The sequence below is a fragment of the Cherax quadricarinatus genome, chromosome 24 (assembly GCF_038502225.1).
Source record: "Cherax quadricarinatus isolate ZL_2023a chromosome 24, ASM3850222v1, whole genome shotgun sequence".
Taxonomy (NCBI): Eukaryota; Metazoa; Arthropoda; class Malacostraca; order Decapoda; family Parastacidae; genus Cherax; species Cherax quadricarinatus.
In genome coordinates, this window is record NC_091315.1 from 25,778,256 (window position 1) to 25,794,003 (window position 15,748).

A 15,748-nucleotide genomic window follows, 5' to 3' on the forward strand; every position below is an offset into this window, starting at 1 on the left:
TATGTAAAATTGTGACTAGTGAATTTATCGAAAAGTGGTTATATGTGTTGTGGTGACTTTCTGATGAAATAGTTAAAACGAGAAAAAATTGGGGATTATGAGTGTAAATTGTGAGGTGTTGGTTGGAGTGTGAGGGTTCGGGAGGGTGGGGAGGAGGAGAGAGAGAAGGTTACTTCGTGGGGAGTGACCTGAGATGAAATAGTTAAAACGAGAAAAATGTCTAGACTTGTGTTGTATTTTGTAAAGAAATTGTGGATTGTTGTGGGTATTAACGAAAAAAATGTGAAATTATTTGGATTATCCTGGGTTAAGAGTGAAAATGTTTTCCCTATGTTGTATATGAAATGTGTAGGGGGAAGTCGACAAGATTCAGTCTGTGTGTGTGGGGTCATCGCGTGACGTCACTGACATAGGGGGAAGTAGACAAGATTCAGCTTGTATGTGTGAGGTCATCACGTGACGTCACTGACCGCCGAGTAAACACACTTTTTACTTCATTTAACTTAATGAGAGGAATACTGACGTCACACTTGTTTAGACCTGTAGTAAGAGAAAGTACCATGCCCCATAGGAGGAGTTCATTTGAATGCTTACCCCCAGAGGGGGGAATCCCAAAAAAACTCGATCCAAGGAGATGGAGGAGAAAACCTTGATCCCAGGAGGAGTTCATTTGAATGCTTACCCTGAGAGGGGGGAATCCAAAAACTTTGATCCGAGGAGATGGAGTCTTTGTATTATCGAGAAAAACTTTGATCCAAGGAGATGGAGTCTTTGTATTATCGAGAAAAACTTTGATCCAAGGAGATGGAGTCTTCGTATTATCAAGAAAAAGCTTGATCCAAGGAGATGGAGACTTTGATTTCGAGAAAAACTTGATCCAAGGAGATGGAGACTTGGTATTATCGAGAAAACTTGATCCAAGGAGATGGAGACTTCGATTTCGAGAAAAATTTGATCCGAGGAATTGGAATCTTTGATATCGAGAAAAACCTGATCCAAGGAGATTGAGTCTTTGTATTATCGAGAAATAATTGGGATGGGGGGTGAAAGTGGGAGGAGGGAACCTCAAAACTTGATTCGAAGAGAGCACAAGAAAATTAAAAATAAATTTGAAAAAAATCGGAAAAAAATTCAGGGAGCGGGGGCGATCCGGACGACGCTGCAGAAGGCGCAGCAGAAGGCGTGGGCGGGCGCGACGGACGGGCGCGAGGGGCGCGGGCGGGCGCGAGGGCGTGACGGGCGGGTGGGTCGGCGCGAGGGCGGGGGAGCATGAGGGCGGGGGCGGGTGGGGGTCGCGGGGGCACGGGGGCGCGGGTGGGGGTCGTGGGTGGGGGGCGCGAGGGTGAGGGGGTTGAGGGTGAGGTGGTCTCGAGGGTGAGGTGGTCTCGAGGGTGAGGTGGTCTCGAGGGCGAGGTCAAGGTCATTAGCACATAGGTGTGAAAAGGAGCCACTCAGCCGCAGCCCCTTTCAGGAGGAGCCATACTGTAGAAGAAGCCACAGAGAGGACGCCACTGAGCCACCTCCATCACTACTTATAGGGAGGATAGGAATAAGACAGGGAAACATGCACCAACAGGGAATACAGTCACAGAAACCCAAGGCAAACGGAAACCAAGCCTGTGCACATACTATGCACTTGGTATCTGCTGGCATGGGAAATCTGGAAAAACAGATGGGACATGCAACTATGACCACCCTAGAAAATGTCATGCCCATATGACAACAGGAAAATGCAAACTCCCTTCCTGTAAGCTTTTTCACCCTGAAATGTGTACCTCTTCAGTACAGGAAAGACTGTGCTATAACTTAAATTGCCAGGCATACCATCTAAAGGGGACAAAAAGATACAAAACATCCAGGCCATGGGAAAACCTGGGTAGCCACAGCCACTCAAGAGGGAGAGGTTTTTTAGTGCCAGGAAGGAAAAAAAACTGGCAGGAAATGGCAGAAATCGTACACCAAATCCAGTCATTCCTGGAGTGGAACCACAGTCGATGGCCTCCACTCCAAACCAACAGATACAGATACTAATGCCGGAAAAAAAATCCCCCCCCCCCCAGTACCAACAATACCACCAGTCCGATAACATTCTTCTTTGCAAATATACAGGGTCTAAAGCCAGCAACAAACAACAAAATACCTTTCATCCGTGGACTGCTTGCAGAGGCAAAGGCAATGTTCGCGGCTTTCACTGAGACCCACATAAAGGATCACTTGGACAACGAAATATGGATCCCAGGTTACAACCTATACAGATGTGACAGAGTGAACAGGCAAAAGGGGGGGGGTTGGCCTGTACATTGCAGAGTCACTTGTTTGCACAGAACTGCTTAATGCCTCAAATGACGTAGTGGAAGTTTTAGCAGTAAAGGTCGAGAACCAAAACCTAGTCATTGTGGTAGTCTACAAGCCTCCGGATGCAACATCCCAGCAATTCCAGGAACAGCTGTTAAAAATTGACCACTGTCTGGAAAATCTTCCAGCTCCTGCACCCAACATCTTGCTCCTGGGGGATTTCAACTTAAGGCACCTAAAATGGAGGAATATAGCAAATAATATTGTTGCAGTAATAACACCAGGAGGCAGCTCTGATGAAAACTCACACTCACACGAGCTTTTAAATCTCTGCACAAAATTCAATTTAAACCAGCAAATAATAGAGCCTACTAGACTGGAGAATACACTAGACCTCATCTTCACTAACAATGATGATCTGATAAGAAATGTCACCATATCAAAAACAATATACTCAGATCACAACATAATTGAGGTTCAGACATGTATGCGTGGAGCCCCAGACCGACAAAATGAGACTAGTCACGAGGGAGCATTCACCAAATTCAACTTCAATAACAAAAACATAAAGTGGGACCAAGTAAACCAAGTCCTAACCGATATAAGCTGGGAAGATATACTAAGCAACACAGACCCAAACTTATGCCTAGAACAGATTAACTCGGTGACACTCGATGTATGCACAAGGCTTATTCCTCTAAGAAAAAGGAGGAGTAGATGTAAAATAGAAAGAGACAGGCGCTCCCTTTACAGGCGACGGAAAAGAATAACAGAGCGGCTAAAAGAGGTCAATATATCTGAAATGCGCAGGGAGACACTGGTCAGAGAAATAGCAAGCATCGAACTTAAGCTAAAAGAATCCTTTAGGAGTCAGGAATCGCGGGAAGAACTAAAAGCCATAAATGAAATCGAAAGAAACCCAAAGTATTTCTTCTCCTATGCCAAATCAAAATCGAGAACAACGTCCAGTATTGGGCCCCTACTTAAACAAGATGGGTCCTACACAGATGACAGCAAGGAAATGAGTGAGCTACTCAAGTCCCAATATGACTCAGTTTTTAGCAAGCCGCTAACCAGACTGAGAGTCGAAGATCAAAATGAATTTTTTATGAGAGAGCCACAAAATTTGATTAACACAAGCCTATCCGATGTTATCCTGACGCCAAATGACTTCGAACAGGCGATAAATGACATGCCCATGCACTCTGCCCCAGGGCCAGACTCATGGAACTCTGTGTTCATCAAGAACTGCAAGAAGCCCCTATCACGAGCCTTTTCCATCCTATGGAGAGGGAGCATGGACACGGGGGTCGTCCCTCAGTTACTAAAAACAACAGACATAGCCCCACTCCACAAAGGGGGCAGTAAAGCAACAGCAAAGAACTACAGACCAATAGCACTAACATCCCATATCATAAAAATCTTTGAAAGGGTCCTAAGAAGCAAGATCACCACCCATCTAGAAACCCATCAGTTACACAACCCAGGGCAACATGGGTTTAGAACAGGTCGCTCCTGTCTGTCTCAACTACTGGATCACTACGACAAGGTCCTAAATGCACTAGAAGACAAAAAGAATGCAGATGTAATATATACAGACTTTGCAAAAGCCTTCGACAAGTGTGACCATGGCGTAATAGCGCACAAAATGCGCGCTAAAGGAATAACAGGAAAAGTCGGTCGATGGATCTATAATTTCCTCACTAACAGAACACAGAGAGTAGTCGTCAACAGAGTAAAGTCCGAGGCAGCTACGGTGAAAAGCTCTGTTCCACAAGGCACAGTACTAGCTCCCATCTTGTTCCTCATCCTCATATCCGACATAGACAAGGATGTCAGCCACAGCACCGTGTCTTCCTTTGCAGATGACACCCGAATCTGCATGACAGTGTCTTCCATTGCAGACACTGCAAGGCTCCAGGCGGACATCAACCAAATCTTTCAGTGGGCTGCAGAAAACAATATGAAGTTCAACGATGAGAAATTTCAATTACTCAGATATGGTAAACATGAGGAAATTAAATCTTCATCAGAGTACAAAACAAATTCTGGCCACAAAATAGAGCGAAACACCAACGTCAAAGACCTGGGAGTGATTATGTCGGAGGATCTCACCTTCAAGGACCATAACATTGTATCAATCGCATCTGCTAGAAAAATGACAGGATGGATAATGAGAACCTTCAAAACTAGGGAGGCCAAGCCCATGATGACACTCTTCAGGTCACTTGTTCTATCTAGGCTGGAATATTGCTGCACTCTAACAGCACCTTTCAAGGCAGGTGAAATTGCCGACCTAGAAAATGTACAGAGAACTTTCACGGCGCGCATAACGGAGATAAAACACCTCAATTACTGGGAGCGCTTGAGGTTTCTAAACCTGTATTCCCTGGAACGCAGGAGGGAGAGATACATGATTATATACACCTGGAAAATCCTAGAGGGACTAGTACCGAACTTGCACACGAAAATCACTCACTACGAAAGCAAAAGACTTGGCAGACGATGCACCATCCCCCCAATGAAAAGCAGGGGTGTCACTAGCACGTTAAGAGACCATACAATAAGTGTCAGGGGCCCGAGACTGTTCAACTGCCTCCCAGCACACATAAGGGGGATTACCAACAGACCCCTGGCAGTCTTCAAGCTGGCACTGGACAAGCACCTAAAGTCAGTTCCTGATCAGCCGGGCTGTGGCTCGTACGTTGGTTTGCGTGCAGCCAGCAGCAACAGCCTGGTTGATCAGGCGCTGATCCACCAGGAGGCCTGGTCACAGACCGGGCCGCGGGGGCGTTGACCCCCGAAACTCTCTCCAGGTAAACTCCAGGTAATATATATATGTATATATATATATATATGTATATATATATATATATATGTATATATATATATATATGTATATACATATATATATATATATATATATACATATATATATATACATATATATATATATATATATATATACATATATATATATATATAAAGAAATATATATAAAGATATATATATATATATATAGCAGTTAGGGAAATCACAGTCAGACTGACCAGCGAGCTAAACATCTGGTTCCTAGATGATAGCACACTAGCAGGTACAAAGGAGTCCCTCCTACATGACCTTACACAGGTAATGACACGGGGACAGAAATGGGTCTCATCCTGAATCCATCCAAATGTGAAATCATCTCAGTCAGTCAACAAGTGATAAATGCAGTGAGATCAAAACTACCAGGGGCAGCAGTTATTGCCCCCACAAATAGTGTCTTGCTAGGAGCACCTCTGGGAAGCAATGCCATTGACACAATTCTCAGGAAGAAATTGGAAGAGTTAAGGAGAATGGAACAACGAATAGGCAATCTGGACACCCACGATGCCTTGTACCTTGTCACAAAGTGCTTGAGTCTGCCCAGGTTGACATATTTCCTAAGATGTGCACCTTCATATGATAACCCTATACTGCACGAATATGACAGTATTCTGAGGCAGATTTTTACGAAAGTACTTAACCTTACTCTAGAAGACGGGCAGTGGAACCAAGCTACACTTCCAGTCAGACTAGGATGCATTGGTGTCCGCAAGTCATCACAGATTGCGTTACCTGCTTTTCTGTCCTCGTGTATTGCATCCAGAGTGCTTGTAGCAGCGATTCTCCCTGAACATCTTAGGGACAAGATTGGAGTCTCACTCCTGAGATCAATCTTTAAGTAAGCACTGAATTTGTCTCTGGAATTCAGCAGTGGTATCAGGCAACCCTCCCAGTGCGACAGGGAGGTATAGGGGTGCGCAAAGCAACGCAGGCAGCTTTACCTGCATTTCTGTCTTCGTGTTTGGCTTCCGATGGACTAGTCAAGGAGATTGCCCCTGAACGCTTGAGAGGTGTGGTAGGAGCTCAAGACCCCAGGTTCATTGGAGCAGCCGTGTGGTGGGACACCCTTGCCGACTCCTCCAGTAGACCAGCTTCTCCCAAAGACCACAAACAGTCCCACTGGGACAAACTGATCATGGAAACAATAGCCAACACAATGCTCACTAATGCATCAGGAAAGGACAAAGCTCGTCTCCTAGTGGTGAAGGCACAGCATGCAGGAGATTTCCTTCTAGCTGTTCTCAATTCCTCTCTGGGCACTCGACTCGGCCCACAGGCCATTCGGATTGGTGTTGCTCTTCGCCTAGCCACCCCCATACTCACCGAACATAGATGTATTTGCGGCAGGGCAACGGCTGATCAATTCGGACTTCATGACCTTGTGTGCCACATCAGAAGGGAAGCATGCTAGACATGAGGTCAACGACATCATAAAAAGAAGCCTCACCACAGCCCGTTGCCAAGCTCAACGGGAACCCCATGTACAGAGGTCTGACAGAAGGATGGTAAGCAGATTGCCTGGGACTACACATGTGCCGCCACATTGGCGGACATTCCTTTAAGAAATAGGAGGAGTAGATGTAAAATAAGAAGAGACAGGCGCTCCCTTTACAGGCGACGGAAAAGAATAACAGACCGGCTAAAATAGGCCAATATATCTGAAATGCGTAGGGAGACACTGGTCAGAGAAATAGCAAACATCGAGCTACAGCTAAAAGAATCTTATAGGAGTCAGGAATCGCGGGAAGAACTAAAAGCCATAATTGAAATCGAAAGAAACCCAAAGTATTTCTTTTCTTATGCCAAATCAAAGTCGAGAACAACATCCAGTATTGGGCCCCTACTTAAACAAGATGGGTCCTACACAGATGACAGCAAGGAAATGAGTGAGCTACTCAAGTCCCAATGTGACTCAGTTTTTAGCAAGTCGCTAACCAGACTGAGAGTCGAAGATCTAAAAGAATTTTTTATGAGAGAGCCACAGAATTTGGTAAACACGAGCCTATATGATGTTATCCTGACGCCAAATGACTTCGAACAGGCGATAAATGACATGCCCATGCACTCTGCCCCAGGGCCAGACTCATGGAACTCCGTGTTCATCAAGAACTGCAAGAAACCCCTATCACGTGCTTTTACCATCCTATGGAGAGGAAGCATGAACACTGGGGTCGTCCCACAGTTACTAAAAACAACAGACATAGCCCCACTCCACAAAGGGGGCAGTAAAGCAATAGCAAAGAACTACAGACCGATAGCACTAACATCCCAGATCATAAAAATCTTTGAAATGGTCCTAAGAAGCAAGATCGCCACCCATCTAGATACCCATCAGTTACACAACCCAGGGCAACATGGGTTTAGAGCAGGTCACTCCTGTCTGTCCCAACTATTGGATCACTACGACAAGGTCCTAAATATACTAGAAAACAAAAGGAATGCAGATGTAATATACACAGACTTTGCAAAACCCTTCGACAAGTGTGATAATCGCGTAATAGCACACAAAATGCGTGCTAAAGGAATAACAGGAAAAGTTGGTAGATGGATCTATAATTTCCTCAAAAACAGAACACAAAGAGTAGTAGTCAGCAGAGTAAAGTCTGAGGCGGCTACGGTGAAAAGCTCTGTTCCGCAAGGGACAGTACTCGCTCCCATCTTGTTTCTCATCCTCATAGCTGACACAGGCAAGGATGTCAGCCACAGCACCGTGTCTTCCTTTGCAGATGACACCCGAATCTGCATGACAGTGTCTTCCATTGCAGACACTGCAAGGCTCCAGGCGGACATCAACCAAATCTTTCAATGGGCTGAAGAAAACAATATGAAGTTCAACGATGAGAAATTTCAATTACTCCGATAAAGTAAACATGAGGAAATTAAAACTTCATCAGAGTATCAAACAAATTCCAGCCACAAAATAGAGCGAAAAACTAACGTCAAAGACCTGGGAGTGATTATGTCGGAGGGTCTCACCTTCAAGGACCATAACATTGTATCAATCACATCTGCTAGAAAAATGACAGGATGGATAATGAGAACCTTCAAAACTAGGGATGCCAAGCCCATGATGATACTCTTCATGTCGCTTATTCTATCTAGGCTGGAATAATGCTGCACATTAACAGCACCTTTCAAGGCAGGTGAAATTGCTGACCTAGAAAATGTACAGAGAACCTTCATGGCATGCATAACGGAGATAAAACACCTCAATTACTGGGAGCGCTTGAAGTTCCCGAACCTGTATTCCCTGGAACGCAGGCGGGAGAGATACATGATTACACCTGGAAAATCCTAGAGGGACTAGTACCAAACTTGCACACGAAAATCACTCACTACTAAAACAAAAGACTCGGCAGACAATGCAGCATCTCTCCAATGAAAAGCAGGGGTGTCACTAGGACGTTAAGAGACAACACAATAAGTGTCAGGGGCCCAAGACTGTTCAACTGCCTCCCAGCATACATAAGGGGGATTACCGATAGACCCCTGGCTGTTTTCAAGCAGGCACTGGACAAGCACCTAAAGTCGATACCTGACCAGCCGGGCTGTGGCTCATACGTTGGATTGCGTGCAACCAGCAGTAACAGCCTGGTTGATCAGGCCCTGATCCACCATGAGGCCTGGTCACAGACGGGGCCGTGGGGGGAGTTGACCCCCGGAACTCTCTCCAGGTAAACTCCAGGTCTCCAGGTAAACACCTACTTGCAATACTCTGAAGGTAAAGGGGGTGGAGCTGCCAGCTACAGGGAGACCCAGAAGACCTGCAAATATGAAGGTCTTTCCCCTTGCTATAACTTGATCCCAATAGGGGCAAGTGTGACCTAAAGTTCCTCAAAGAGCTGGGTCAAAAACTCATCAGAAAAATCAAGGATCACAGGGCGGCCACCTCATTGTTGCGAACCAGAGGGGAAATGTCTGCAGCATACTGGGCATGCGGCCCACCGCCATGTAAACCAAACAATAACCAAATTTCTGTAAATTCAGCATTGTAATCCTTATAGAGAATAAACTTTGAATTTGAAGTATTCGAACTGTAACTCTGAGATGTTATCTAAATGCTATGCATGCTATGAACTTTCAGATTATTGTTTATGTACCTTAATTCGAAATAAAGTCATTATCGGGTGGCCCGGTGGCCTGGTGGCTAAAGCTCCCGCTTCACACACGGAGGCCCCGGGTTCGATTCCCGGCGGGTGGAAATATTTCGACACGTTTCCTTACACCTATTGTCCTGTTCACCTAGCAGCAAATAGGTACCTGGGTGTTAGTCGACTGATGTGGGTCGCATCCTGGGGGACAAGATTAAGGACCCCAATGGAAATAAGTTAGACAGTCCTCGATGACGCACTGACTTTCTTGGGTTATCCTGGGTGGCTAACCCTCCGGGGTTAAAAATCCGAACGAAATCTTATCTCTTATCTTATCTTATCATTAGCATTATCATTATCATCATTAATGCTAATACTGTAAGGAGATGTGACCAAATAAAACAAATGTAAAAACATCAACACAAATTTGCAGAGGTTTTACAAGTAAATATTTATTTAGCATTAAGCGCAACATTTTAAAAACCAAATAATGAATATAAATAACAAAATAAGATATTACAAGGACCCTTAATGGAAACAAATCACTGACTTTTTTTGGGTTATCCTAGGTAATTTACACATATGTTACTAGGTATGGTAATTGTACCTATGTGTACCTATTCCTAAATAAACTTACTACTTACTTACCAGAATAATGCGAGTGTGAGGAAGGTTGGTGGGAGTGATGGTGGGTCCGGGGTGGGGGAGGATGGTCACTGTACACGTGTAAACAAGACAACATGGTGAAGGTGGTGGAGCAAGTTGTTCCCAGGAAGAGGAGGCGCTTTAATAAGAATAAGAAGAAAGCGTGGAGGAAGAAGACTAATATAGACGATGTTGAGGAAAATCTGGAAGAAGAAAGAAGGGAAGAGAGATACGGGTAAGGGTCTGCATATCCTGTTACTATCCTGTACTATAGTCAATACCAAATTCATTATATTAGACCATAATGCAATTACTAGTGAGAGACTGGTGCTATTTTTAATTTGTATTTTTATATTATTAGATTAAATCTAGTTGTACTATAGCTCATTCTAGCTCAAAACATAGACTCCACAAAAGTCATTACATTAGACCTTAGTGCAATTACAAGTGAGAGTCTTATTCTATTTTAAATTTGTATTTTTATATTACTAGTTTATACCTAGTTGTACTTTAGTTCATTCCAACACAACACATAGACAACATCAACTTCATTATGTGTAGTAGTGACTATACTCTATATGACCAAAATACTCTAGCTATATACTTGTCCAAACTTCCCACCACTACAGATATCAGTACTAGAACTCAACACATAACTCAGGATATAAATAACCATAATTTAAACCTAGAAGATGATTGATCACGTTGACCCTGATCTAAACCTCCATAATCTGACACACAATCAAAACCTATTGGAAAGTAACTGCCTTTATTACACAGCATCACAAGCCACCACTATCCTAAACAATGCTAAAAGGCTATCAGTACTTAACTACAACATCAGGTCCTTAAGCAAACACTATGATGACCTCCTGGCACTCCTTGAATCACTAAAGACACCCTTCTCCTGCATTATTCTTACTGAGACCTAGCTTAAGCAGGACACAATAGATATCTACCCTCTACCAGGATATACAGCAATCCACAACTGCAGACCATACCAAGTTGGGGGTGGTATTGCAATCTATTACTCTAACCAATTATCTTGTATTAGCACCACTTGCTTTAGTGATGAATATGGGGAATACATTTTTGCTAATTTTACTGTAAAAAACCTTAAGACACCTATAACAATCGGTGCCATTTACCGGATACTTCACACAAACATCCCAAATTTCAGTGAGAAATTAAAGTCACTAATAACAAAGAGACAAATGAATAAGCACCACCTTCTCTTAGCTAGAGACTTCAACATCAACCTTGGCTTACTAGATGATCAGCCTGTAACTGATTTCATCAACAATATGAACAACACACTTCTCATACCAACAATAACTAAACCAACCAGGCTCACTGAGACAAGTGCAACCATAATAGACCACATATGGACCAATATACTAGCCCCCCTTAAATCAGGGATAATCACAGATAGCACTACAGACCACTACCCTACCTTCTTCCTGACAAACATTAGTAAACCACCACTTGAATTCAACAAAGTCTCATTTAGACTCCATGACGAGGCCTCAATAAGGAAGTTCACAGCTGACCTAGAGACTGTTGACTGGCCTACAGAATTCTCCAAGGCCAATGGTATTGATGACTGGACAAACATTTTTCTTAACAAATTACTTAGACTATACAACAAACATTGTCCTATAAAAACAAAACAGATCACAAACAAACGGCTTGGTTGCCCATGGCTAACCAGTACCATTCTGAAATCCATTGACAAGAAACACCAATATGAAAAGCAATATAGACAGGGCTTAATACACAAAGATATTCTTAAACACTATTCATCAGTTCTCACCAAAGTAATAAAGAAAGCCAAACAACTATACTACTCCAGTAGATTCACAGACACTAGAGGAGATATAAAAAAGACCTGGAAAACACTCTCTCAGATTCTAGGGACCCACAAACTGAAAAAAAACAAGAATATTGTCCTAACTAAACCTAATGAAACACCACTACATCCCACTGACACAGCTAACAAGATAAACAACTTCTTCTCAACCATAGGATCTAATCTCGCCAATAAAATCCCACATACCAATGCCCATGCCAAGGACTACCTAGATGGGAATTTCCCAAATTCCTTCTTCTATCTTGCACCAACTGAGCCCTCGGAAGTCACCGAGATTATAAAGTCACTTAAAAACAACTCAGGGAATCTGTCTAATGTCCCACCATTACTGTACAAGCGAGGGGCCCATATCCTTTCGCATGCTATTTCATTAGTTTTTAACAAGTCACTAGAAACTAGCACCTTCCCGAAACTACTCAAGATGGCAAGGGTTACACCAATACATAAAGGTGGTGACCCTACAGACTTAAACAACTATAGGCCAATATCAAACTTACCATTGCTATCCAAAATCTTTGAGAAACTCGTGCACAGGAGACTATATTCATTTATAACAACACAAAACATACTCAACCCCTGCCAATTTGGATTCAGGAAAAATAAAAGCACTAATGATGCAATCATAAAAATGCTAGATCTGCTTTACACAGCTTTGGAAAATAAGGAATATCCACTAGGAATTTTTATTGACCTAAGAAAAGCTTTTGACACAGTAGACCACGACATCCTACTCCACAAACTTGACCATTACGGTATAAGAGGCCATGCGCTTGCTTATTTCAAATCTTACCTTACTAATAGGTATCAGTATGTCACCATTAAAGACACAGCATCAACAACACGGCCACTTGATACTGGAGTTCCGCAGGGAAGTGTCCTTGGTCCCCTGCTCTTCCTCATATACATCAGTGATCTTCCAAACGTATCCCAACACCTGAAACCCATTCTCTTTGCTGACGACACGACTTATGTCATCTCTCACCCTAATCTTGCCACCCTCAACACCATTGTTAACGAGGAGCTGATCAAAATATCGACTTGGATGACAGCCAATAAACTTACACTTAACACTGACAAAACCTACTATGTTATGTTTGGTAGCAGAGCAGGAGATGCACAAATTAACATTAAGATCGACAACACTCTAATTACCAGACATAATGAGGGCAAATTCCTAGGCCTATACCTTGACAACAACCTGAATTTCAGCCCCCATATCCAACACATAACCAAAAAAGTATCCAAAACGGTTGGGATCCTCTCCAAGATACGATACTACGTGCCGCAAAATGCCCTTCTCACACTATACCACTCACTTATTTATCCATACCTCACCTATGCTATTTGTGCTTGGGGATCAACTGCAGCAACACACCTAAAGCCAATAATAACCCAACAAAAAGCTGCAGTAAGAATAATCACTAAATCCCATCCCTGGCAACACACCCCCCCCACTCTTCATAGATCTAAACTTACTCCCTGTTCAGGACATCCACACTTACTACTGTGCAATCTACATCTACAGGACCCTAAACTCCAATATCAACCTTGACCTAAAACGCTTTCTTGATAGTTGTGACAGAACCCACAGGCATAACACCAGACACAAACATCTCTATGACATTCCCCGTGTCCGACTAAACCTTTACAAAAATTCAATGTATGTCAAAGGCCCTAAAATCTGGAACACCCTACCTGAGAACTCTAGAACTGCAGACACATTCATCACCTTCAAAACTACCATTAGAAAACATCTTATCTCCCTGATACACCCCATCAACTAACTACACAAATACCACCTGGTGGTTCACACTTACACTCACTCACCCATTTGACCATAAACAGAAATATTAATCTCAATCTTAAAATAATGAATCCTATGATACTCCAATACTGAAACTATGTACTGTGCCAAAACAAAAGCATTCACATTGCTAAACTCACAAACTAGTATTTAGTCACTTAGCCATAATACCAACTTACCTCATAATTTGTAATATTTTAAAACAAAGAATTAAACTAAGTCTGCCCGAAATGCCTAGCCATGCTAGGCGTTCTAGTGGTACACTCTGTAATCATTATTTAACTACATGTAAACCACACAACAACCAAATTCTGTAAATTCAACATTGTAATCTTTATAGAGAATAAACTTTGAATCATCTGCCATACTACTATTTTGTGTTCCTGACTTTCATTATTTTGGCTTAAATAGTAATTGCATGTTTTCCATACATAGAAGAGCATGGTATATATACCAAGAATTGTATATATACAGTATGTCTGTGTCAGTGCCCACAGCAGTCCACTAACTCCTAGGTATCTACCTAGTGGCAGTAATGTCTCTAGGCTCATACTTGCTTTAAACCTGTTTACCTCACGGAAGGTTCCTTGAAGTTGGTGAGGGGCTCTTGATTTAGGGAATTGGATCTGTGCTCCAGTTCCCCGAATTAAGCCTGAATACCTTCCACGTCCCCCCGGCGCTGTATAATCCTATGGGTTTAGCGCTTCCCCTTGATTATAATAATAATAATTTAAACCTGTTTACCTTTTTTTACATTTAGTAATTTATTCAGAAGGGATTACTAGCCATTTCTCCCAGCATTTTAGTTGCCTCTTACAAAACAATGTTGATTTAGGTTGTAAGTTTATTTAGGTACATATAAACATAACTACAATTATCATAAGCAAGTTTATTCAGGTATACACAAATACAGTTTATAGATTATCATAAGATAACCCAAAAATGTCAGATAATAACTTATTTCCATGTTTATATTGTTTGTTTGAAAATGAAACTGGTTTAAAATAATAAAACAATACCTATATTGTACATGTGAAAGGTTGCACGTAGTTTATTCTATACACTTATATCTGATAGTTTTTCCTTGTAATGTATTTGTAGTTGTAGATTTATGATTGGTTGTTATTAATCTTATTTTTGTGTATTACACAGAGGTCCCCTAGAGGAGAGATGTGATAAAGAGTTACTATTTCTGGATGTTGGGGAGGCAGATCCCAAAGTGGAGTTGAAAGATGATGGTAAGTTTTTTTTATGTACAATAGTTATGCTTAGAGAATAACCCATAGAAACAAAATTCTTAAAACTTTTATAGGTGTGATTACTTATAAATAAATTACTTTTGCATGAATGAGGAGAAAAAAGAAATACTGTATATACAGTACTCTTAATATTTAACTGAATGAAAGTTAATTATAATAAGTGGCTGTAGGTGGCATGTCTTATTTTGTTATATTTGGCATGATGGCGAGTTATTATTATAGCTTTTTCATTTACAGTATTTAGTACTTTTTTCTGTCCAATTACATTAGATGTATGTTAAGTTAAAGAATACACAAATGCATAGACAGAATGATAATATGAGTAGAATTAAGATATAAATGTGCAATATTTTATACCAAGTATTCACTTTATTTTAATTAAAACATTATTGAGCATTTGGTTTAATTTATGCAGTTTCTTTCCTCTATACTATTGCTATTGTTTTATTTATTATTTATAAATCTAAAACTCATGCAGATTTAGTTGGCTCCAAATTAATAGTATGAACACATTTTAATATACATGAAATATTCAGATTTCACTTTTGAATACACTGTGGATAAGATACCAGAGGATTCCTGTAGTGCAAAAAAGGCCACAAAAGTTGCATTGAAGCCAAGCTCTAAGAAACATCAGGTGAAGACATTGAAGGCCCACCAGTTTATAAATGGCTTACAAGGAGTTAAGCCACCCCACAAGCCAAGGTATGTACTTTCCTGTATAACAGTGCTTATCAGGCAATTTAAAATACAATACTTGTAGTTAATGTGCCCAACCTACCTGTATTAGGAGTCACTGTCAAGTGCATTGGTAAACTATGCAGCATAACCCACTTTTTGAGAGGAAGAGAATGAAGATCACTTGACAGTGGAAGTCATGGGGATTGGCCTAGAAACTTTCAGAAGTTGGGATCTA

At 41.8% G+C, this 15,748-nt stretch overlaps 1 protein-coding gene across 1 annotated transcript in view; it reads left to right on the forward strand.

The window, feature by feature from the left end:
• The first annotated feature begins 9,932 nt into the window (after nt 1-9,932).
• Nucleotides 9,933-15,748, forward strand: part of LOC128690865 (ribosome biogenesis protein NOP53) — a 39,366-nt gene continuing 33,550 nt past the window's right edge. Inside the window, exons 1-3 of the mRNA XM_053779620.2 lie at nt 9,933-10,134; nt 14,726-14,811; nt 15,369-15,537. Of these exons, the coding sequence (XP_053635595.2) occupies nt 9,995-10,134; nt 14,726-14,811; nt 15,369-15,537 (395 nt within the window). The 5' untranslated portion in view covers nt 9,933-9,994. The remainder of the gene's footprint in view (nt 10,135-14,725; nt 14,812-15,368; nt 15,538-15,748) is intronic.